General features: G+C 41.7%; 1 protein-coding gene across 2 annotated transcripts in view; it reads left to right on the plus strand.

Moving 5' to 3' along the window:
* The first annotated feature begins 469 nt into the window (after positions 1-469).
* Positions 470-26,992, plus strand: part of LOC140210411 (matrix metalloproteinase-15-like) — a 93,352-nt gene continuing 66,829 nt past the window's right edge. Inside the window, exons 1-2 of one of the 2 annotated variants that reach the window (XM_072279349.1) lie at positions 585-665; positions 3,144-3,223. Coding sequence is in view for 1 of the 2 variants with exons in the window: in XM_072279348.1 (XP_072135449.1) it covers positions 561-665 (105 nt within the window). In the remaining variant the exon portion in view is untranslated. Of the gene's footprint in view, positions 666-3,143; positions 3,224-26,992 lie in introns of both variants that reach the window. The other variant, XM_072279348.1, reaches the window with a different exon arrangement.

Here is a 26,992-nt window from a genome sequence, read left to right on the forward strand (position 1 = left end):
ATCTGTAGATGACTCCCATGTTAATGATGTTCAACATACAGAAGTGGTCTGTATATAGGGCTGCATGTACGTGTATGAATTTTTGTGATGCATGGTTAAGTGCAGTTTTCCAAAATTGCACTAGACAAAAATATTACTGGAAGATTTGGTTGTGATGTGAGAGTATTAAAAGGCAAAGAGAAACCAGGAACGCGGAGCGAATAGAAATTCCGTTTGTAGAGAAGACTGCAGAAAAACGGCTTTGCAAGGGAAGTACAGACATGGCATAATCATAATAGGTCCGGGAACTGGGAAGATGAAAACTAATAATTCGATTCAGGAAAGCGAGTCAATTTTGAGACAGTCCCTAGACTGGAAGTAATAATGGTCTCCCGATTGTTAAACCGTAGAGGGCGCTGACTTCTTCGGTCAGTACATGATTATAGAACGGATGAGAAAGCGAGAGAGAGGGAGAGAGGGGAGAGGGAGAGAAGGGGGAGGGAGAGAGAGGGAGAGCGAGCGAGCGAGCGCTGAAGGGTAACCCGGGCTCGGGCGGTAGAGCCAAAGTGCATCGCTTGGAAATGGCCGGTGAGGTGTGCTGGTGCCGCGACTGGAAAGTACCCACTCTCATTCTTGGGTTTTGCGCCATGCTTAGCCGGGCTGAGCAGGACAACTTTAACGCAGAGGTAAAGAAGACATCTAGATTCCAGTTGGAGTCAGACGCAAGTCGAGTCGATGCATGCACAGCTGCTACAGTACTTGCACCATCATGGGAACTGTTGCTGATCTAACTACACTGTGTTAACACGCACCGGGAAATTCAATATTGATACACACGGTTAATCTTTATTTAATATTAATATGGATAGATTAAATGGTTAGTACTGACGAATGTTAATGCATTGCATGGTGGCGAACATTAATATACATGCTTGGGTTTATTGTCTAGTCTTAGTGTGTAAATAGTGCTGGATCGTATTAATACGCATGGTTCACTCAATATCATGAATGGATTAACAGATATATATATATATATATATATATAGTTAAAATACATATCTAGACTGTATGTTAGCTAGTTTTGGGTGGATATATATGAATTTATTCATTCCATATCACATATATACAGCAAATATTCTTAGCCATTTTTAATATGAATGACATCCCTAATACACTTTAATATACGTGGATTACTTCTTTATACAGCGCTAATGTTTCGTAGTAAATAATAATAAATTGCATACACGTACTTTCAAGCAAGGTGTATTTATATATATTTATAACACAAAGATGCATGGAAGGCTCATTATCCAGTATAACATTGACTGATTAATTTTCAGTATTAAGTTGCATGTATTAAAGTTTGCTGATTAACTTTTATTAAAATGCATGGATTGATTTCACATTAATATGAATGAAGGGAATAAGCATGAGAATGTAAAACTTTGGAAGAGAAAAGGTCATCTTACTTACTGATTAATATTCTGCATTATAACTGTGTACATATATTACAGGCATATTTAAACCTAAATAAAAGAAACAGAAAATGCCGGAAATACTTGGTAGGCCAGCCTATATCTGTGGAGAGAAAAACTGACAATCTTTCACATTGATGAAATGTCATTAACCTGAAATGTTAGCTCCTTTTCTCTTTTCACTGCTGCCTAACTTGCTGAATATTCCCGACATCATCTGTTTTATTTCAGATTTCCAGCATCTGCAGTTATTTGCTTTCCAAAAATCAGACTGCTCCTTATAAGCAGAATCTGAATCAGAATTATGTTCTGAAGATTGCTATAAGCCACTTCCATTCTGGTCTGATCTAAACCCAAGTACTGACATCATTTGACCTTTTACCTTGACTATAATATGTAACTGCTGGGTGATTATTGTGAAATGATGGACACCTGAAAACATTAACTATAGACACTCCAAATATTGACAACACAAAACTATCATACTGCATAAATAAGCACATTAACTACCATTATTGTAGGTGGTTATTGCAAGAAGAGTCATTATTCAGTAGTCCACCCCAAAACTATATGATCATTAAGGATTTTGTTGGTGATTTTGTGGTGTATTAGACTACTATTGATGCTAGGTCTACTGCTGTTAACAATTTGTGTTAATGATTTATACTTTGAAATTGAGAAGACAGTTTCTAAATTTGTTGATGATGAATATGGCAGAGAAGGTCTGCAGCAAATTACAAAACACTAATAAACTTTCAGAATGGGCAGAATGTAGTTGGTAAATGGATTCTCATGTAAACAAGTGTGAAGCATTGCATTTTATTAGGAAGTATAATGAGGCCAGCATAGCCTTACAAGATTAAAGTGAACTAGCAGAATCTAGAGTTAACGATGATATGTCACTAATTATAATGAGCTATATAAAAACAAACAAAGCACTGAGGTTTGTTGCTATTGGGATGGAATTGAAAAGTTAATGGAAATGTGTGTAGTCTTGATTAAATCTTTTTCAGAGAACAGTGCTTAATTTTGACCCACATACTGTAAAAAAGTTATAGAAGCACAGGAGAAACTTTGAACAAAAATTACAAGGATTATACCTAAATTGTGAATGGACTTTTTTTTTGGCACATCATTGGGATGATAGGATAGTATTAGAAGAGTTGAGTAAGAACTGGAGATTATGATAGTCACTTCCAAGTATAATTAAAAAATCAGGAGAAACTGTTTGTTCAAGGAATGTAGATCTTGCAAACCCCAAAATACTAAATGCATAACTGCTTTTAAGAAATTAGAGAGATGAACGTTTATTGCAAAACTATATTTATATTTCAACTGCTTCTCCTTAAACTTGCACTGCTGAGATTTAAAAAGATGAAGGATATATTTTATTGAAAGTAGAAGTATGAATGTCACCTAGTTATTGGTGCAAAATACAATGGTCACTGCAGACTCCGAGCAGGGAGAGATCTGCATTGTTAGTATATAACTGACTGAGCTTTTATGTCTTGGGCTCCTTCTAGTGTTGAAGTCTGCTGTCTGCTGTTGCATAAAGAAGGTCAATTAAGTTCTTAATTGACTGGATTTCATTCTCACTTGCTGGACACCTACAGGCAGGACAAGCACACTGCTTTGCAAAAATTGTATGGCTTCCCATTGTCCATTGACAAAATGCATGTTGCTTTGCAGGACCTGCACATTAACTCTGCCTTATTTTGGAACAAAAAGTGAGTCTACTCCCTCAAGGTATAGCTGATGAATAGACAAAGGTAATGAATTATTTAGGTTACTGTCTCATATCCTAACTGTAGACATGCTGACTTAATTCTGCAGCAACCTGTTAAGGCAACAATTTGAACCACCACAACAAATGTAAACAGAGCTGATGGGCAATCAAAATTCTTTCAATGGCATGGCACATGACCCTAATGAATAACTCATACAAATCTGCACTCACAAAGACAATGCCACATTCTTTTCATCTCCCTGTTATTTTAGAATTGCTTGGTGTTAAGGTTATATATGAAAACATTGAATCAATAAGTAGGCTTTTTTTTGTTTTGTGTTATGTAATTTCTGAGAAAATATTTGTGATCAGCATATTTATGCATTAATGTTTGCTAATAAAACTTCTGTCTATCTGACTAAATTTATGTGTTCATTACAAATAGCTAACTTTTTCTGATATTTATTGGTAGAAATCTGTTTAAATTTCCTGAATTTTGGCTTCATCTGATTATAATATAAGACTACACCACAGGAACTGGATAGATACACAGCTGTTATATTGGATATCCATCTAGACAGGGCACCAAAGTCTGGACATGTGACTAATCCACATCAGTTGATCCCAATGCAGGTAGTAGCTTTGCTTAAAAACTAGCCTTCATCTCTTAAAATAGTACTGTGGCTACAGAAGGTGCTGGTGACAGATTAGAACTGAGTGGGACCAAAGAGACAATGAAAGATTGGCATAACACAAAAGGGCTTCAAACTTTCTATCAGCATATTGGAAGTTGGTGAAGTCGGAAAGTATCAGAAATATAATCTATATGCAAGGAACCAAGAAGCCCTTCAAAAAAAAAAACAAAGTCATTGGAGATGTTAATATCTGGAATCGTATCCAGTGATGGTGGGGCTCTTTGATAATAGATGTTGCCTTCAGTAATAGATGTAGTTACTACAGTTGGTGAGGAGGGAAGTGCCCATGATGTATTGGGGTGAGCCTGCTACTCTCTGCAACTTTTTGCGCATTCAAGTTGCTGTGTTAGCCCACACTGCAATCAGTTAGAATACTTTCAATGTGCATCTATAGAACTTACAGAGTTTTCAGTGACATGCCAAATCTCCTTGTGCTTGCAGTTATGTGGTAGGCCCAGGACAGACTATCCGATATGTTAAGGCTCAAGAATTTAAAGCTATTGACTGTCTCCATCAGCATAGCCTGGCACATGTTTGCCCTCCTTCCCCTTCCTGAAATCAACAATCAGTTATTTAGTTTTAATGATGTTGAATAAGAGGTTTCTGCTGCAGCACACTCAATGAGATGCCCTACCTCACTCCTGTATTCTGTCTCATCATCACCTTTTATTCATTCAACAGCAGTATTGTTCCCGGCAAATTACCACTGAGGTACTGCTAAGAGGAAAACAAGTTTAGTGTCTGGCCGATTATATTCATGATCCAACTATAAACACTAACACTTTTCTTCCTGCAACCTATTGGCCACCCTGGACTCTGTTACTGATTTCGAGATGGTGTTTTCCAGAGCAAAGGCTCTCTAGGTTCAGAAGTGTCAGAAGCAGTTTTCCAGGCCCAGGTACAATTTTGTCCACTACAATACAGAAAGTATCAGCCTCTCATTAGCCATGCTGTGGCCACTAGACAAGGCATACTAAACAGAGGCACCAAGCAAACACAAAAGTGTGACCTAACCAATTCCCCTCCACCACCACTCTCCTCCACCTAGCAGAACTTGTCCTCACTCTCAATAATTTCTCTTTTGGTTCCTCCTACTTCATTCAAACAAAAGGGCACTCACATGGGTCCTAGCTATGCCTGCCTATTTGTTGGCTATGTGGAACAGTCTATGTTCCAAGTCTACACTGGTGACCATCCTGCAATTTTCCTACGGTTTGTCGATGATTGCATTGGTGCTGATTCCTGCACCTGTGCTGAACTCATCAACTTCATCCATTTTGCCTCCATCTTCCACCCTGCCCTCAAAGGAGGAGGAAAAGATGGTGGCACGACGGCAACACGTGCGGCCACTTTGGTGGTGATGTCTGTTATCTGTAAAGTAGGAGACCGTGCACAATTCTGATTTGATGGAGACGGACATGAGAGTACGGAGGAACATCTGGAAAATTTCTGAAATGCCCGCTTCACTGCCGCTGCTACTGTGTGGTACCTGGAATCTCCGGAGCAGAAGTCCCCAAAATCCTCGGCTTTGCGTGTTTCAGCGGCCGGGGCGAGGTCGAAGGCACCTGGCAGAGGGTGGCTCTTGGGAGGCTGTATCAGAGGGGCTGGTCAGAGGCTTGAAGTTTTTGGAAGGATGGACTCAGTGTCAGCTGCTTCCAAGGCATCAGCAAGTTGACGGTGCCTGGAGGTTTATGGCAGGGAGTTTCTCCCTTTTGCCGCCTGCTATCGGGAACTCGGGAGTTGATCGACTCGGGGACTTTTGAGACTTTATTTACCATGCCCATGGTTTGTCTTTCATCAAATTATGGTATTGCTTCACACTGCTGTAACTATATGTTATAATTATGTGGTTCTGTCAGTGTTAGTCTTTGGTTTGTCCTGTTTTCTGTGATATCACTCTGGAGAAACATTGTATCATTTCTTAATGCATGTATGCATTTCTAAATGACAATAAAAGAGGACTGAGTGTTCTCATAATCTAAAAAAAAATTCATCTGGTCCATTCCCGACACCTCTCTTCCCTTTCTCGATCTCACTGTCTCTATCTCCGGAGACAGCTTATCCAACGATGTCTATTACAAATCCATGGACTCTCACAGCTACCTAGACTACATCTTGTCCCACCCTACTACTTGTAAAAATGACATCCCCTTTTCTGAATTCCTCCGTCTCTATCACATCTGCTCTCAGGATGAGGCTTTTCATTCTAGAACAAAGGAGATGCCCTTTTTCAAAGAAAGGGGCTTCCTGTCCTCCACCATCAATGCTACCCTCAAATGTATCTCTTCTATTTCACACACATCTGCTGTTACCCTATCCTCCCGCCACCCTGCCAGAGAAGGGTTCCTCTTGTCCTCATCTACCACCCCACTAACCTCCACATCCAGCACATAATTCTCCAAACCTCCTGCCACCCCCAACGGGTTCCCACCACCAACCACTTCTTTCCCTCCTGCCACCTAACTTTCTGCTTTCCGCAGTGATCGCTTCCTATGTGGCTCCCTTGTCCATTTGTCCCTTCCCACTGATCTCCCTCCTGGCACTTATCCTTGCAAGCGGAACAAGTGCTACACCTACCCCTACACTTCCGCCCTCACTACAATTCAGGGCCCTAAACAGTCCTTCCAGATGAGGTGACACCTCACCAGTGAGTCTGTTGGGGTCATTTACTATGGTCGGTGCTCCGGCTGTGGCCTCCTGTACATCAGTGAGACCCAACGTAGATTGGGAGACCGCTTTGCTGAGCATCTCTGCTAGAACAGGCAGGATCTCCCAGTGGCCACCCATTTTAATTCCACTTCCCTTGCTTATTCCGACATGTCCATCCACAGCCTCCTCCACTGTTGTGATGAGACCACGCTCAGGTTGGAGGAACCCCACCTTATATTCTGTCTGGTAGCCCCCATCCTGGACTTCTAGTAATGACCCTCAACTGCACCCCCCCTTCTCCATTTCCCATCCCCTTTTTCCTCTCCTACCTCATCTCACCAATCAAATTCCCAGCTATTTACTTCATCCCTCCCCCTCAGCTTTCACCTATCACCTGGTGATTCTCTCTCCTCTCCCCCACCTTTTAAATCTACTCCACAGCTTTTTTTCTCCAGTCCTGCCAAAGGGTTTTGGCCCAAAATGTCGACTGTACTTTTTTCCATAGAGGCTGCCTGGCCTGCTGAGTTCCTCCAGCATTTTGTGTGTGCGACACAAATGTGAATAATGTTTCTATGAGATAAGGCTACTTGAGTCATAAATTTGATTTTGTATGCCCTGAGTTGGCTTCCAATTTTGCATTATGGTTTAAAGGATATGTCATAGTGACACAAGGATTTGTGCTTGTGCATATTGAAATTTCAGTTGGATGGCCAAAGTCAAGTTCTAGACCAACTGTTAGCTGTAGCAGGGATTACATACTATAATGAACTACAGAATGAAGTCAGACAGCATTGCCAACAGCAGCATATCCTTTCCCAGTGAGGTTAAGGAATTCTCTGCATATTTTGAACAGAAGGGAATTGGTATGTCACCACGCACCCCGACAGCTCTCAGTGTACCTGAAACCACCGTCACTGCGGTGGAAGTAAGATCAGTTTTCCAGAGAGAGAAACCATGGAGAGTATCTGGCCTAGATGGCATATCTGGCTGTGTCCTTAGATTCTGTGCAGATCAGCTGGCAGGGTCATTTGCAGACATTTTTAACCTCTTGCTTCAATCTGTGGATCCTACATGGCTCTGATATCGACCATCTTGAAGTGCTTCAAGAGGTTAGTCATGGCGCATTAACTCCAGCCTCTCAGACAACCTCAATGTACTGTAATTTGCCTATTGCTGAAATAAGTCTATGGCGGATGCCATCCTGCTGGCCCTACACTTATCTCTGGAACGTCATGACAGTAAAGACTATGTCAGACTATTGTTTATCGGTGATAGCTCTGCCCTGAATATTATTACTCCAAGCAAACTCATCACCAAACTCTGCACCCTGGTAATTAATGCCTCCCTTTGCAAATGGATCCTCGACTTTCTGATCAGCAGATCACCGTCAGTAAGGATGAGCAGCTACATCTCTACCACAATTATTCTAAACACTGGCAGTCCACAAGGTGACATCCTCAGTCCCTTATTCTCCACCCTGTACACCCGTGTCTGTGTGGCCAGAATCTACTCTAACTCCAACTACAAGTTTGCAAATGATGTCGGTGTAATGGGCTGCATCTCAAATAACAATTAGAGTACAGGAAGGAGAAAGCTTAGTAACGTGGTGCTGTGACAATAATCTTTCTCTCAATGTCAACAAAACAAGAGAGCTGGTTATTGACTTCAGAAGACAGGGTGGTGGGGTGGTGGTGTACATGCCCCTGTCTTCATCAATGGTGCTGAGGTTAAGATCTTTAAGTTTTTAGGAGTGAACATCACCAATAATGTGTCCGGATCCAACTACATCAAGAAAGGTCATGACTTTTTGTACTTCCCCAGGAGGCTAAAGGAACTTGGCATGTCCCCATCAATCCTTTTCATTTTTATTGATGCACCACAGAATGCATCTTATCCCATGAGTATGTTAACTGCCCTGTCCTTGACCGGAAGAAACTGCAGAGAGTTGTGGAGACATCTCAACACATCAATGAAACCAGCCTCCCTCCATGGTCTATACTTCTCTCTGCTTCTGTAAAGCAACAAGCAAAATCAAAGATTGTACAGTCTCTCTTCTTCTATTGAGCAGAGATAGAATAAGCTAAAAGCACATAACCCCCAAGCTCAAGGTTAGCTTCTACCCTGCTGTTATAAGACTATTGAATGGTCCCTAGTTCAATAAAATGAACTTTTGACTTCACAATCTACCTCCTACCATCTTGCAGCTTATTGTTTACATTATCTGTAGATGTTACACTTTATTCTGTTATTTTACTTTGCTCTACCTCAATGCAATGTGTAACGATTTTATCTGAATAAACTTTTCACTGATTCTTGGTATATGTGACAATAATAAACCAATTCCACTTCCAATGAATTATTCACAGTCAAGTGATAGAAGAGCTATTTCAATTGCCTCCACTTCTGTTCTTCATTTACATTTGCCTTCTGCTCTTCTTGTTACTTCCACTGTTCTTTAGCTGATCGCTCTGTAGCCGCTGACACATTATGGACTCATGACAGCATGTTTTTCAGCAAGAAGCAAGATCACCAAGATTCTTGACAGCTGCCTTGGAGGAGAAATTATGAGACAAAAGCTTGTAAATGCCAGTAGCCTGTTCAATCATTTTTCATTCACCGGCCTTGATTTCATAATTTGCATACTGCTTAGTTATGTATGATTTGCAAATTGGAGTCATGACATAGTACACCAGACTTTGCAGAATGAATACAACATACCCACTTGGAAAACTGCCAGTGACCTGCACAACCCACTGAGCGTTCAGTGACTAGGATTGCCTTGAGCAACAATATAGCTCATTGCTGATATTACAATGCTCACAAAGCAGAGTAATTGGCATCCTTAACATGAGTAAACATGCAAACTCCACCTGTTGTTCTTAGGCAAGACAATGAAGTATAGTGAGTTCTCTTTTATTAGAGAGCATCTGAACTGCTTTATCTAACTGTATGAATTATTACACATAACTAAGTCAGCCTAGAAGGAGTCCAAGATGAGACTCTGTGGCAGGCAACTTCCCTATCCCAAGTCAAGTCAAGTCACTTTTTATTGTCATTTCGACCATAACTGCTAGTACAGTACACAGTAAAAATGAGACAACGTTTTTCAGGACCGTGGTTCTACATGAACAGTACAAAAACTACACTGACTACGTAGAACAACACAAAACTACAATAAACTACAGTCCTACCCAGGCTGCATAAAGTGCACAAAACAGTGCAGGCATTACAATAAATAATAAACAAGATAATATGCACAGTAGAGGGCAGTAGGTTGGTGTCAGTCCAGGCTCTGGGTATTGAAGAGTCTGATGGCTTGGGGGCAGAAACTGTTACACAGTCTGGTTGCGAGAGCCTGAATACTTCGGTGCCTTTTGCCAGATGGCAGGAGGGTGAAGAGTTTGTATGAGGGGTGCATGGGGTCTTTCATAATGCTGTTTGCTTTATGGATACAGTTTGTGGTGTAAATGTCTGTAATGTCGTGAAGAGAGACCCCGAGATCTTCTCATCTGACCTCACTATCCGCTGCAGGATCTTGCGATCCGAGATGGTGCAATTTCCGAACCAGGCAGTGATGCAACTGCTCAGGATGCTCTCGATACAACCTCTGTAGAATGTGGTGAGGATGGGGGGGTAGGAGATGGACTTTTCTCAGCCTTCGCAGAAAGTAGAGACACTGCTGGTCTTTCTTTGCTATGGAGCTGGTGTTGAGGGACCAGGTGAGATTCTCTGCCAGGTGAACACCAGGAAATTTGGTGCTCTTAACAATCTCTATGGAGGAGTCGTCGATGTTCAGCGGAGAGTGGTCGTTTCGTGTCCTCCTGAAGTCAACAACCATCTCTTTTGTTCACATTCAGAGACAGGTTGTTGGCTCTGCACTAGTCCGTTAGCTGCTGCACCTCCTCTCTGTATGCTGACTCATTGTTCTTGCCAATGAGACTCACCGCGGTCGTGTCACCGGCAAACCTGATGATGTGGTTCAAGCTGTGTGTTGCAGCAGAGTAGCAGAGTGAACAGCAGTGGTCTGAGCACACAGCCCTGAGTGGGGTGGGGGGGCCTTGCTCAGTGTGATGGTGTTGGAGATGCTGCTTCCAATCCGGACTGACTGGGGTCTCTCAGTCAGGAAGTCTAGGATCCAGTTGCAGAGGGAGGTGTTCAGGCCCGGTAGGCTCAGCTTTCCAATCAGTTTCTGAGGAATGATTGTGTTGAATGCTGAACTGAAATCTATGAACAGCATTCGAATGTACATGTCTTTTTTGTCCAGGTGGGTTTGGGCCAGGTGGAGGGTGATGGCAACGGCGTCGCCTGTTGAGCGGTTGGGACAGTACGCGAACTGCAGGGGGTCCAGTGAGGGGGGCAGCAGGGTCCTGATGTGCCTCATGGTGAGCCTCTCGAAACACTTCATGATGATGGATCCCTGCTCCGATATTGGAATGCATGGCAGATTTTAATGATGATATCCTTACTGAAATGTAAACATTTCACATATTGAAGATCAATTAGGCAATTTAACCCAGAAGACTCTGGGCAGAGGTAGCCTTTTGTTGGGATCCCTTCATTTCTAACATTTCCTCCAACTCTTAGCAAATTGTACTTTGCAAGCACTCTACTCATCATCTCTGTCATATTATATGCAGAATAATCCCAGGGGAAATCCCCCCTAATGCACTTGGTTATAGGGAGCTACATGTTTACTTAGGAAGTCTGAAGGCAGAATCAATCTTCTCAGAGTGCACCACATCACATTCAGTAAGCTTTAGGGACACTTACAGTGTAAAAGGCACCAGACAGTTGTACCATGATGTGCAATCATTGAAACAGCCAGGAAAAATCATTCAGCAATCCATTTGCAAATTAAATAATGAACTTTTCAAATTGTACAGTCTGACGTCTTCCCTGCTGCTGAATGAGAAGATGTTAGCTGGGTGTTTGTTTTAAAATGGTAGCACCGACATTAAGTGAGCATTGTAGGCTAATAGGCGTCACAAAAAGCTATCCACAAACTTTTGAGTGACGACCACTAATTTCCTTACTAGTATGCCATCTGGTACATGTTGTGGCACAAAGCACACCAGATAGCATTTAGATGACATCTTAGAATCAATTAGTCACCCCTAGCTCCCAAAAACACATGAAAAGGATCTGATTATTGTGATAAAGGTGTTAATGTTATTGGCAACTTCTTATACTTTATTGTCGCCAAACGATTGATACTAGAACGTACAATCATCACAGCGATATTTGCTTCTGCGTTTCTTCTCCCTGGATTACAAATATTAAATAATAAAAACAGTACAAATTAGTAAATATTAAAAATTAAATTATAAATCATAAATAGAAAATAGAAAAATGGAAAGTAAGCTAGTGCAAAAAAGCCGAGGGGCAGGTCCGGGTATTTGGAGGGTACGGCCCAGATCCGGGTCAGGATCCGTTCAGCAGTCTTATCACAGTTGTAAAGAAGCTGTTCCCGAATCTGGCCATACGAGTCTTCAAGCTCCTGAGCCTTCTCCCGGAGGGAAGAGGGACGAAAAGCATGTTGGCTGGGTGGGTCGTGTCCTTGATTATCCTGGCAGCACCACTCCGACAACGTGCGGTGTAAAGTGAGTCTAAGGATGGAAGATTGGTTCTTCATGCTGTTGTTCATGGTAAATTAGGGAAGATGCTATCTTATAACAGTAAATGTACTGATTAACATTTATTATTAAGCCCTCTTACTTACAATGGCTGCATAAATTATAGTTAGTTATACTTGCAAAGCGCTCCTGGGATTTTGGTCAAAGTTTTACAACTTTGTTGCATATTCAACTACTCTTCTTATTAGTCAATCTTCAATCTTCTTTAAAATCTAATAAGTTCAAAACTTCATTGTAGCTCATGTTTCATTCCATTTGTTCATGTCCTAGACTGCATGTTCCTCAAAATACTGAATTCACAATTCCTGTTTTAAATTTCAAAATGATTCACATTTTCCATCTCCTTATATATGCAATCTCTTCCAAATCATTAAAATTGGTGGAACTTGATTTTGATACTTTCTTTAACCATTGTTTTTCACACCAGTTTCCACATATTATTGACCTTTCTAATATGTACCTTACTTCTCATACATGGCTCAGGCCCTTCCCGTTTACTTCAGACCAATGAAGCAGCCTGTCACCTTTTCTGTGTTAGAAGTGCTACTAAGCTAGAAATAACTGCAAATGAGTGGTCTGGATTAAAATTGCATAGTATTTGTTTTTATTTGGTTGATTATAACCCAACAATTTTTTTAAACACCAATATGCGCATCATTTTCAATTGTGGAATCTGGAAAATCCAAGGTGAGCACTAAAGTTTATCAGTAGCGGAAAGTGGTGGTGATGAAAATTCTTGTGGGATGATTTTCTCTGGTAGCTTTAAAGACAAGTCTTGAATACTGGTGAACTTGATGGGGAAATTGAAATTGGAAGGAACGGCGGGAGGAGAGAAAGCAGCGCGCCGCATGTGCGCAGCCCTCCAGTGAAAAATGATATCGTATCCGTTAAATAGGGGCCGTGGACAATTCTGATTTGATGGAGACGGATGTGAAAGCACAGAGGAACATCTGGAAAAATTTCTGAAATGCTCGTTCGCTGCTGTTGTTACTACCTGTTCAGAAATCTTTCGGAGGGAAGGCCTCAAAATCCCCGGCTTTGCCTGCTGTTGGCGACCGAGATGGAGGTCGAATCACTCGGATAGAGATGGCGCTCAGTACTTGGTGTCGGAGAGCTGATCAGAGCTCGAAGTTTTCGGATGACTCAGAGTCGGACCATGGTCGGGTATGGCAGGGAAGTTTTTCTTCCTCCTCCCGTCTGCGTGAGATGTGGGACATTTGAGAGACTTTGAACTTTTACTGTGCTCATGGACTTCTTCATCAAGTTATGGTATTGTTGCACTGTTGTAACTATATGTTATAATTATGTGGTTTTGTTAGTTTTTTTCCAGTCTTGGTCTGTCCTGTGTTTTGTGATATCACACCAGAGGAAATATTGTATCATTTCTTAATGCATGCATTACTAAATGACAATAAAGGAGGACTGCGTGTCTTCATAACCTAATAATCTAAGCAGTTTTTAAAAAATGGTGAGGCCATGCATTTAAGAACATTGGGCTGCACACCATGGCTGTAAGAAATGAACAGGCTGTGTGACATGAGAGATAATTGCCTGCATGCTCAGTTGAAGAGTGGAGATCTGTGAACTGAGGAATGAATCTCATTGTTTATATTCAAGACAGTTTCACATTTATGCAATTTACAAAATGTGAAAATATGTAAAATCCTTCACGAATGACACAGCGCAAAGTTGAACTGAATTAAACTGAATACTCCCGGACTGCAACACACACAAATTGCTGGAGGAACTCAGCATTTTGTGTGTGTTGCTTTGAATTTCCAGCTTCAGCTGATTTTCTTGTGTTTATATTCTGGACTATTTCGACGACTCTGTGGTTTGATGTTTAGCTATTAGCTTGATTTGTTCTTCTTTTCATGTTGGGGGTTTGATGTTTTTCTTTGAATGGGTTAAATAGTTTTTCTTTGTTTCATAGCTGTCTGTGGGAAGATGAATCTCAGAGCTGTATAGTACATACATACAGTACTTTTATAATAAATCTACTTCAAATCTTGTAAATTGTTTGAAGAAGATTTTACAAGAGGATTGAATTTCCCTCTACGGTTCAATGCTTCTGAGAAATGTTGAAGCTTCCAAGGGAAAACTGTACATTTATACATTCAAAGATAGGAAATAAAATTCCAAAACATTTATTTAGTGATGGTTTTTCGATTTTTTTATATACGTGCAAGGTTGATTTGATAATTATGCAGGTGTGTAAAGGCTGAAAGAATTTCAAAATACTTGGATGTGTCTTTTAATAGGTTTATAGGTGATAGTTTGTGATTATTCCTGGTTATTATGTAAAATACATAGGAATTAGTTTTTCTTAATGCTGATTAATTAAATAAATAAGATCAAGTCAGTGGAGGCAACGGACTTGAATTTTCAGAAGGCATTTGTTGAGGTGCCACACAAGAGATTATCAAACCAAATAAAATGCTGGTGTATTCAGGGCATTCTGAGATAGGATGGTGAACAGCCAAAGGTTATGCTCCATATTGATACTATTGAAGTTGACAGGAGGGTAGACAATTTAAAGCTGTGGTACAGGGCAAGTTTTTTTTATATAGAGTGCTAGATGCCTAGACCATACTGGCAGGGTAAGTAGTGAAATAAGCTTTTAAATAGTCATTTAAATAAGCAGGAATGGAGGGATATGAATCATGTTCAGGATGAAAATATTAAGTTAATTTGGAAATGTGCTTGGGACAGATATTGTGGGGTGAAGGGCCTGTTCCTATGCGATTCTGTGCTCTAAGATTCCATGATTTTTCAATGGTATATTGAAGAGGATTGAAGACTTCTTAATGGACAGAAAACAGACCTTAGGAATGAATGGGTCATATTTAGCTTTGACTGCTTCTGTGCAGTTGGGATTGATGTTGTGACCCTGGATGTTTATAAAGTGTATCAGTAATAAAGGGATCACATTTAATATAACCAAGTTTGCTGACGATACAAAGCAAGAGAGTAGTCCAGGTGTGTGAGAAGGGTGCAGAGAGAATTTGGATATACAGTCAGTGGCCACTTTTTTAGGTAGCTCCTATACCTAATGATGTGGCCACACTGTATGTTCGTGGTGTGCTGCTGTAGCCCATCCACTTCAAGGTTTGACATGTTGTGTATTCAGAGATGCTCGTCTGCACACCACTGTTGTAATGCGTGGTTATCTGAGTTACTGTCGCCTTCCTGCCAGCAGTCTTCTCTGACCTCTGACATTAACAAGCAGTTTTCACCCACAGAACTGCTGCTCACTGAATGTTTTTTGTTTTTCACACCATCCTCTGTAAACCTTAGAGACCTCTGTGTGTGAAAAGTACAGGAGATCAGCAAATTCTGAGATACTCAAACCACCCCATCTGCCACCAACAATCATTTCACAGTCAGAATCACTTGGATCACATTTTTTCCCCATTCTGATGTTTGGTCTGAACCTCTTGACCATCTCTGTATTCTTTCATGTATTGAATTGCTGCCACATGATTGGCTGATTAGATATTTGCATTAATAAGCAAGTGTACAGGTGCACCTAGTAAAGTGGCCACTGAGTGTAGAGGCTAAGGCAACGGTATGACAGAAGGAATATATTGTGATAAGATGTGAAGTCATCACTATGAGTGAAAATAGTAAAGGGTAGAGTATTTTCTAAAACATGAGAAAGTCTGCAGATGCTGGAGATCCAAAGCAACCCACACAGAATGCTGGAGGAACTCAGCAGGTCAGGCAGCATCTAAGGAAATGAATGAACGGTCAACATTTTGGGTCGACACCCTTCTTCAGGACTATTTTCTAAGTGGTGAGAAATTGGAAGTTGTAGATGTTCAGAAGTATCTGGGTTCCTTAGTACTCAAAGTTACAGAAAATTAAAATGTTGATACTGCAAGCAATTAAGAAGGCAAATGGTATTCTTCCCTTTATAGCAGGATGTTGTGTTCCATTGTATACAGCCCTGGTGAGGTTGCAATGGAATACTTAGTGCTAGTGTCTCTCTACCTAAGGAAGGATATACTTATAATAGATAGACTGCTGCAAGGGTTCACCAGATTAATTCATAGGATGGTAGGTTTGCTGTATGAGCAGACATTAAACAGGCTGAATCCATGCTCTAATTGTAGAAAAATGGGAGGAAATCTCATTAATGTAGTTAAGATTCATATGGTGCTTGATAGGGTAGATATGGAGTTGGTGTTTCCTGGCTAGGTGCCAATAATCAGACATCATTATCTTATGATGGTGAGTACTTGACCAAAGCACTGTGAAGGTTTTGTCACTAAGTATATCCAAAATGAAGATCAATTGGCTTTTAGGCATTCAGGAAATCAAGGGATATAAAGTCGGTGCAAGAAAATAGAGTTGAGGATCAGCCTTGATCTTATTGAGTGACAGAACCAGCTATAAGGGCAAATAACCTCTTCCTGCTTCTGTAATGTATGCAAATAGATACCAATTCTCTTACGACATGATGCATTAATAAAGAGGAAACCATTATCTTACAAAAATAAACATCTAACAATCCCAATGGAGGACATTTCTCCATCATATTTCCACTTGCCCAATGAAATTTCTATGATGTATGTTGTAGTTGTAGCACACTTTTACACATGAATGGGAGTTTCATTTATCAAAGAATGTTGTCAAATTTATATTTGCTTCAAGTGAGCAATGGGCCTTCAAGCTCGTCTGTGAAAGCCTTTCCTGCTCAGTTTCTCAGGAGCTTTGTGCAGACTTTATTACAACTCTCAGTGCCCACTCTGACTTTTTGTCTTTATTTGTTTTTGGCATCTGCACATCATTGGCAAGTCTAGCAATTATCGCTCAAACCAGTTTTCTCTTGATAAGATGATGGTGAGCTATCTTACTGAACCACAGGAGTCCATTTTCTGTGCAGTTATGCAGAAAGTTCCAACTGAATCGATTCTTTGAGTGTAGCATTTCCAACGTAACTGTGGTGACTTCTTAGGCCACTTCAGAAGGTATTTAAGAGTCAACCACATGGAGACTCTGAAGCCACACATATCCAGGCATGCATGGTTGACTGAATAAGGAAAGAAGATTTCATCCCCTGAAAGGCATTAGTGATTCATTTAGGTTATCATGACATTCTGATGGTCTTTAAGGTAATCATTGCTAGTAAGTAGTTACTGACTTTTGTTTTTAAATTCCAGATTATTAACTGAATTCAAATTAACAGCTGCCCTTGTTGGATTTAAACTTGGGTCTTTGGTTTGCTAGTCAAGGAATCTGGATTCTTAACCTGGCATTTTAAATGCTGTACCAAGTTTTGGAATTCTAGGAGCAGAATGGGAGAATTGAACACTGTTTAATGAGTAAGTAGAGCTGTTCTGGCTGGCGGTGCAGTGGCATTAGCACTGGACTTCAAGGCAGATGATCCTGAGTTCAAAACCAAAGCCTGGCAATCTACTTCTGTATCTTGCCATGAAAACACTATGGTCCATGAGGTCATGAAGAGCTGGACTTGACTAAACGACTGAACAACAAAGAGCTGTTCCTATTTTTATTGTACATAACTACACATGAACAGGTTTTGAGATCTGCACTCTGGGAAATGGCAAGTTTCAGGCTTCTCTGACCACATCTGAACTACAGAAAAGCAGTCAGAGTGGGTAACAAATCCAGACGACTGTGTTTAACTTCAACTGATGTGTGTTTATATATTTAAGTATAAAAATTTTTGCAAAGAAAATTACTAAGAAATACTAGGATTATTCCATTCAGAGAGCAATCACTGTTCAGCCAGGAGCTATAAACCCATTTTTACTTGTCTAAAGATGAATAAAGATGTGAAGAAATTATGGTTCAGAAGACCCTAAATTCAGTGCAACTACAACATTGGTGATGAACATCATACATTTGACCACTGTACCGATCAGTTATTCACGAAGTTACGCCAAAATTTGGTGCGTAACGGCAAATACAAATGGGAAAGTAACTGTCAAATTTGCAACTTAACTTCCAGAATGGTATAGGTTATACAGATCTTTCATATAAGTAAAAAGAGTTCTTATATTTTCAAATTCTTTATTTGTTGTTTGTAAATAGTTGCAAGCAGACAAGTGCCACACCTGCCCCTACACCTCCTCCCTCACAACCATTCAGGGCCCCAAACAGTCCTTCCAGGTGAGGTGCCACTTCACCTGCCAGTCTGCTGGGGTCAGCTACTGTGTCCCGTGCTCCCGGCGTGGCCTCCTGTATATTGATGGGACTAGACAAAGATTGGCAGGTCGCTTCGCTGAGCACCCACATTCTATCCATCAGAAAAAGCAAGATCTCCCAGTAGCCACCCATTTCAATTCTATTTCCCATTCCCATTCTGACATGTCAGTCTGTGGCCTCCTCCACTGCCGCAGTGAGGCCACTCTCAGGTTGGAGGAGCAGCATCTTATATTCCATCTGGGTGGCCTCCAACCTGATGGTATGAACATCGATATCTTGAACTTCCAGTAATTGCTGCCCCTCCTCCTTCGTCATTTCTCATTCCCATTTCCCTCTCTCACCTTATCTCCTTACCTGCCCATCACCTCCTCCTGGTGCTCCTCCTCATTCCCTTTCTTCTACCCTCTCCTATCAGGTTCCCCCTCCTCTAGCCCTTTATCTCTTTCACCAATCAACTTGTAGCTCTTTGCTTCACATCCTCCCCCCTCCCAGTTTCACCTATCACCTACCACCTTGTACTTTTTCTCCATTCCCCCCACCTTCATACTCTGACTTGTCCCCTTTCTTTCCAGTCCTGATGAAGGATCTTGGCCCAAAACCGCGACTGTTCAACTCTTTTCCATAGTTGCTGCCTGGCCTGCTGAGTTCCCCCATCATTTTGTGTGTGTGTTGCTTTGCATTTCCAGCATCTGCAGATTTTCTTGTGTTTGTGATTATAAATAGTGTTAGATTTTCTAACATTGAAATTAATTTGATTGCTAAGAACTATCAGAATATATATCCGAAGGGCCGCATACTTCTCTTATCCATATAAGATGATATTTATCTGTTCCTTCTCTTGAAAAGGTGACGATGGACAGACTCCTATTTGGACTGCTGCAGCCTGTGGGGGTGAAGCTACGCCTACAGTGCTGAGATAAAGGAGTCAATAAGACTTTATCAATAGCCAGTGAAGGAATAGCGAAATAGACTAAATTGAAATGGTGGTTTATTTCACTTCTGACAAAATGTTTTAACTGGCAGCTCTTCTTGACGTAGCTGAGCATTTAATAAATCCAACACATGTACAACAGAAAGGCACTCTGTATGTTGAGTAGATTTCTAGAGTGAGCTTTATGCAGGATGAAAAGAAATACCCTAAAATTAAACAACTATTTTTAGTCTGTTTTGTTATTCCTTCATTGTTTCCAGACAAGGTCCGTTTCTCAGCACTGTTAAAGGGATTACCTTTACCACACAGTCTTGGATATCTTGTTCCACAATACTATTTCATTTTTGGAGCTTAACAGCTAAAGTGCTATGGCAAATGTATGACATTGTTGATTTCTGCGATATTACAGAAAATCTAAAACAACTAAAATGTCAGGATAACAGGTTAATGTGTGATTTTCTAATGATAAATGCAGATTTATGAAACATAATTAACTGAGACTCATTCCACCGAGATGCAACACTGAGCGTCATAGGAAGTCGTTCCTGCCTGTGGCCATCAAACTTTACAACTCCTCCCTTGGAGGGTCAGACACCCTGAACCAATAGGCTGGTCCTGGAATTATTTCCTGGCATAATTTACATATTACTACTTAATTATTTATGATTTTATTACTATTTAATTATTTATAGTGCAACTGTATGAAAACCAATTTCCCCCGGGATCAATAAAGTATGACTATGATTATGAGTTGAAGAACATCAATTTTGTGTGAACAGATATATGCGCATTTGCACGTTGTTTAGTGTATTTGTTATACAGTACTGTGCAAAAGTCTTAGGCACATAGATAGCTAGGGTGCGTAAGACTTTTGCATAGTATGGTAATAACTTTATGTATTGCACTGTACTGCTGCAGCAAAAAAAAACAAATTTCATGTCATATATGAGTGATGATAAACCTTATCTGATATGGGTCTGTATTGTGAACTGAGAGTGGGAAGGGAACAGGGAGAGTGGAATCATGGTTGGGAAAAGTGGAAGGGAGAAGGGAAGGAGCAGGAAGCACCAGAGAGACATCAATAAACCATTTGTCTGGAATCGTATTACCTCGCCTGGTGACTGAGGGCTGTGTGTGTCTGCACTGCTCCAACCCATCTGCCCCCCCGACCCTGGCACTCGTTCTCTGCCACCTGTCCCATGGTGCTCCATCCTCACCATTCCCAACATCCTTTGCTCCCCCAGATTTACGAACTCGCTCTCCACTCCACATTGATGAATACAGTACTGTGTGAAAGTGTTAGCCACCCAGTCTATATATATTTATATGCAGTACTGTAGCTTCAAAGAAGTAGCAGGCTGGAGCTCTACCCCATCATGCATGCGTTAGTGTCAGCTCTTCTGAGGCTATCTCTAACATTAAATTATTTGCTTACCTCTTTATTACATTCTTATATAATAATGTGAATATCTTGATTGCTTATCATATTAAACTTTCTAAATTGATAAATTGGTTTATGATTGTCACATTTTCTGAACTACTGTGAAATCTTTGTTTTGCATGCCATCCATACAGGTCATTTCATAGCAACAGTGCGTTGAGATAAAGTGTTACAGCTGGAGAGAAAGGACAGCACAGGCAAGGTGAAATGTCATAATGAAGTAGATTATGATATAAGCAGATGGTCACTTGTGGGAAAAAAAGTCTGTGGAAATGCTAATTTTGATGGTTTAAGAAAGGATCTGGCATGTATGCATTGGGACAAGCTGTTTCCTGGCAAAGGTGTACAGTACTTGGCAAGTGCAAGGCATTCAAAAGTGAAATTTTGAGAGTACAAAGCTTGCGTCTGCCTGTCAGAATAAAAGGTAAAGATAACAGTTTTTTGGGAATCTTGCCTTTCAAGAGATAGTGAGGCCCCGGTTAAGGAAAAAAAGGAGGTGATTAGCAGGTATAGGCAGGTAGGAACAAGTGAGGTACTTATGGAGTATAAGAAATGCAAGAGAACGTTTAACAAAGATCAGAATGTCTAAAAGAAGGCTTAAAGTTGCTCTAGCAGACAAGGTAAAGGAGAATCCTAAGGGATTCTACAGATATGTTAAGAGTAAAAGGATTGCAAGGGACAAAATTGGTCCTCTGGAAAATCAAAACGGTAATCCATGTTTGGAGCCAAAAGAGATGGGGGAGATCTTAAATGGATCTTTTGCATCTGTATTTACTCAGGAATCGGATGCAGAGTCTGTAGAAGTGAAGCAAAGTAGCATCGACCTCATGGACCCTGTACAGATTGCAGAGGAGGAGGTGTTGCTGTCTTGAGATATATTAGGGTGGATAAATCTCCAGGGCTTGATGAGGTGTTCCCTTGGACCCTAAGGGAGGCAAGTGCAGAAATTGCAGGGGCCCTAGCAGAGATATTTAAAACATCCTTAGTCACAGGAGAGGTACCAGAGAATTGGATGATAGCTAATGTTGTTCTGATATTTAAGAAAGACTCTAAAATACAAAGTACAAGATAAATTTTATTATCAGAACACATATGTGTCGCCACATACAACCCTGAGATTCATTTTCCTGCGGGCATACTCAGCAAATCTATAGAATAGTAAGTATAACAAGGTAAACGAAAGATCAACCAGAAGACAACAGACTGTGCACATGCAAATATAAATAAATAGCAATAACTAATGGGAACATGAAATAACTGGATAAAGAGTTAAATGAATTCATTGATTGTGGGAACATATCAATGGATGGGCAAATGAGTGTTGTTATCCCCTTTTGTTCTATAGCCTATTGGTTGAGGAGTAATAACTGTTCCTGAACCTGGTGGTTCGAGTCCTTAGCTGTTGTACCATCTACCTGATGGCAGCAGAAAGAAAAGAGCAAAGCCTGGGTGGTGAGGATCTCTGATGGATGCTGCTTTTCTATGACAGTATTTCATGTCGATATGCTCAGTGGTTGGAGGGCTTTAAAAACAAACCAGGAAATGATAGACCATTGAGCCTGACATCAGTAATGGGAAAGTTATTGGAAAGTATTTTAAAGGGCCATATGTATGAGTATTTGGATAGACATGGACTGATCGAGGGTAGTCAGAATGGCTTCGTGTGTGCTGGTTGTGTCTAACCAATCTTTTCGAGCTTTTCAAGGAAGTTACCAGGAATAGTGATGAAAGCAAGCTAGTGGCTGTTGTCTACATGGACTTTAGCAAGGCATTTGACAAGGTCCTGCATGGTAGGTTGGTCAAGAAGATTCAGTCGCTCGGCATTCAAGGTGAGCTAGTAAATTGGATTAGCCGTTGACTTTGTGGGAGAAGCCAGAGAGTGGTAGTAGATGATTGTCTCTCTGAGGAGGCCTGTGACGAGTGAAGTGCCGCAGAGACTGGTGTTGGATCCATTGTTGTTTTTCATCAATATTAATGATCTGGATGATAATATGGTTAACTGAATCAGCAAATTTGTGAACGACAACAAGATTGGGGGTGCAGTGCACAGCGAGGAAGATGATACAAAGATTGGTAGAGGGGCAGGTAGTGTTGAGGAAACAGGCAGGATGCAGAAGGACTTAGACAGATTAGGAGAATGGGCAAGAAAGTGGCAAATGAAGTATAATGTTGGAAAATGCATGGTCATGCACTCTGGTAGTAGAAATAAATGTGTGGGCTGTTTTCTAAACGGGGAGAAAATTCAAAAATCTGAGATGCAAAGGGACTTGGGAGTCCTTGTGCAGAACACCCTAACGGTTAACTTGCAGGTCGAGTAGGTGGTGAGAAAGGCAAGTGCAATGTTAGCATTCATTTCAGGAGATCTAGAATACAAGAGCAGGGATGTGATGCTGAGGCACCGGCGAGACCTCACCTTGAGTATTGTGAACGGTTTTGGGCTTCTCATCTTAGAAAAGATGTGCTGGCATTGGAAAGGGTCCAGCGGAGGTTCAGAAGGATGATTCCAGGAATGAAAGGGTTATCATACGAGGAACGTTTGATGGCTCTGTGCAGGACCGGACTTCAGGCAGGGCTAGGCTGGGCTGCAGCCCAGGGGCCCGGGCTACAGAGGGGCCCAAAATAGGTAGCTATCATCATGGCGGACAAAAAAAATACGAGAGTGGAGCACAGAAAAGAGAAAGAGGACCGTGAGAAAGAAGCATTTAAAAAGACATTAAAATTGACAGAATTTTTAAACCTGTTCTCGATGATGCGGCAGTACATCGCTCTTGTCACAGTCTGAGACCGGTGGACAAACGGAGACTTGTTCAACAGCTAGCGCTAACACCAGCGTTAGCACAGGATCACCGTCCTTGCCACAGTCAGCAGCTAACGTTGAAGACGCAGAGAGCATGACTTTGGGATTCCTGACCACAGAGGCCTCCGAACAACCAAGTCGGGCCGCCATTAATGTTAACGTTACTGCTACTGAGGATCCTTACAGTACTGATCCTGCTCGATGGGGAAAGGAAACGTTAGATGATTCAGTCCCAGCGTACTGGGCTAAGAAAGGGCCGGAGTCCTGCCAGAATAAGGATGTGGCTACCAAAGCTTTGGAACGAGTATACAAACAGCAGAGACATTTTTTCTCCAAATTTCACTTGAAATGCAAGCTTGTAAATGGTGAGTACACATCAAGGCGATGGCTCTTATATTCCCCTCCCACCGGCTGTGTGTTTTGTTTTGCATGCCGCATCTTCAGTGATGGTAACTGTCAGTCCATCTTCGAAACTAACTTTAGCGACTGGAAACATAGGAGAGCATGAAAATAGCGAACACCACAGGAAAACGATACTGACCTACGTTACACTAGAGTCTGACAGCGTAAGAATAGATGCAGAACTGCAAAAACAGTTCGAGTCAGAGTGTGTCTACTGGACTGACATATTGAGAAGAGTGTTGGTGGTTGTGAAGTTTTTGGTCGTGAGGGGACTGGCTATCTGAGGCTCCAGTGACATATTTGGCAGGCCTGATAACGGCAACTACATAGGCTCAGATCCACAATGGGACAGGACAGGCTGAGTCATCTTACACTGATGTCACTTGAAAGTGATTTTGTTCGGAAACTGGATTTTAGTGATCTGAACAAGGGCTTTGCTGCGATGAAATCCAGAAAAACTCGACTTTAATTTTGAAAGACAAGCATCTGACTTTGTAAATATCTAGGCTTGTGTGTCAGTGCTTTTCCTGTTTTTGTGGCAATAGGCTAATAGTTGACTGTTTACAAACTTAGTAAGTAATAAGTGGTCTTTACTCTGCAAGCCACACAGTACAGCAATAGGTTAGTATGTGCTAGATCTCATTTTTCAAAAAGATTGTTGGAATATTGTCAAGTTTCCTAGTTTGCCATAGTGCCATCTCTCTTGGCCTTTTTGTCTCTCATTTCCATTTTACTTTCTCAGAACACGGTTGAGAAAAATACCAGATAAAGATGCTTTGGCATTGTTTGAGAAATAAGGCCTATGGTATGTGCAGCAATAGCTAAATAAAGATCTAAGACTGGGTACATCATACTTCGTCTCCCTCATAACTTTACTAAACCAACTAAGCCTAGGTCAATTTTTGAGTGCTATAGATGCTGTCCTTCAAACTAAGAATCTGCATTACTTTCTGTCCTCCCTCTTAGGGCCTGTAAGCTTATAGCCTACATATTGTACTAAACCAATGTCTTGGTCCACAGTTTTGATATCTAGACCAGTACGACCTTTGCTCTTGTTCTTGCCTTTTTTTGTTTGGTACAGCAGCATTTTACGGTGTCGGCAGGGGCCCATCAGAGCCTCCAGCCCAGGGGCCTCAGTTCCACTAAGTCCAGCCCTGGCTCTGGGTCTGTACTCGCTGGAATTTAGAAGGATGAGGGGGGACCTGATTGAAGCTTTTCAAATGTTGGAAGGCCTGGACAGAGCAGATGTGGAAAGGATGTTTCCCATAGTGGGAGAGTCTAGGACAAGAGGGCACAGCCTCAGGATAGAGGGGCGCCCTTTGAAAACAGAGATGCGGAGAAATTTCTTTAGCCTGAGGGTGGTGAGTTTGTAGAATTTGTTGCCACATACAACTGTGGAGGCCAAGTTGTTGGATGTATTTAAGACAGAGATTGATAGGTTCTCTCATGGTCCGGTCCGTGAAGTCCGCGTTCCGGTTCACGGTCTGGTCCATGGACTCCGGACTCTGGGTCTTCCAGCTGTCCCTTGTTTCAGTTGGGCTTAATCATAGGCACCTGATGCTCATCTTGGGGCTGGGAATATAAGTGGCCCTGGGTTCAAGTGTGGTTGCTGGTTCGTCTTGTCAGTATCCCGTTCTCACCTCCGTGGGGTAAGTCTTTGCCGTTACTGTGCAGTTGGATCTTGTCCCTTCCTGTCCTTGTCTCCGTTGGGTAAGCCAGGCCGTCTTTACTGTTACCCTGAGGCTGGGCTATTCCCTTCCCTTCCCCTTCCTTCTGAAGCCTTGCCTGCAACTTGTCAAGTTCAACCACCAGAGCGAGACCAGAGCCTTGCTGTGTCAGGATAAAGAACTGTCTATCGTTGAGTTGGACACTGTCTCTGTGTCCACGCCTTCGCTAGGTACATCCGGCCATTTGCCGCTACCTAGTGTTGGGAACTGTCTCGTCATGTTCAGCTTTCTGTGTATGAGTCCCAGCCCTACGTCTTGTTCCCAAGGAGGGGTTTCGGCTCTGTGTTCCATGTCCTGTCTCTCAAGTCCAAGGTTCCTATGCTCGAGACCAAGGCTCTGAGTGTCCAGCCCTCGTCCAAGGCTCTGAGGTTCCTGTCTCCCAAGACCACGTCATGTCTTCGCCTAGTTCCGGAGTCCGAGCCTGAGTCAAGACCCAGGTTCTGGGTCCTTGTCAGTCTCTGGCTCGGAGTCCGAACCCAAGCCTCATCATGTCCTCGCCTCGAGGAACCCAAGCCTCGTTATGTCCTCGCCTCGAGGAACCCAAGCCTCGTCATGTCCTCACCTCGAGGAACCCAAGCCTGGTCATGTCCTCGTCTTGAGGAACCCAAGCCTCATCATGTCCTTGCCTCGAGGAACCCAAGCCATGTCCAGTCCTGTAGACAAATGTTCTGAACTTAAAGAAGGGTAACTTTGAAGGTATGAGACGTGAATTAGCTAAGATGGACTGGCAAATGACACTTAAAGGGTTGACGGTGGATATGCAATGGCAAGCATTTAAAGATCGCATGGATGAACTACAACAATTGTTCATCCCAGTTTGGCAAAAGAATAAATCAAGGAAGGTAGTGCACCCGTGGCTGACAAGGGAAATTAGGGATAGTATCAATTCCAAAGAAGAAGCATACAAATTAGCCAGAAAAAGTGGCTCACCTGAGGACTGGAAGAGATTCTGAGTTCAGCAGAGGAGGACAAATGGCTTAATTAGGAAGGGGAAAAAAGATTATGAGAGAATACTGGCAGGGGACATAAAAACTGACTGTAAAAGCTTTTATAGATATGTGAAAAGAAAAAGATCGGTTAAGACAAATGTAGGTCCCCTACAGACAGAAACAGGTGAATTGATTATGGGGAGCAAGGACATGGCAGACCAATTGAATAATTACTTTGGTTCTGTCTTCACTAAGGAGGACATAAATAATCTTCCAGAAATTGTAGGGGACAGAGGGTCCAGTGAGATGGAGGAACTGAGGGAAATACATGTTAGTAGGGAAGTGGTGTTAGGTAAATTGAAGGGATTAAAGGCAGATAAATCCCCAGGGCCAGATGGTCTGCATCCCAGAGTGCTTAAGGAAGTAGCCCAAGA

This window comes from Mobula birostris, chromosome 15, assembly GCF_030028105.1.
Source record: "Mobula birostris isolate sMobBir1 chromosome 15, sMobBir1.hap1, whole genome shotgun sequence".
Classification (NCBI taxonomy): Eukaryota; Metazoa; Chordata; class Chondrichthyes; order Myliobatiformes; family Myliobatidae; genus Mobula; species Mobula birostris.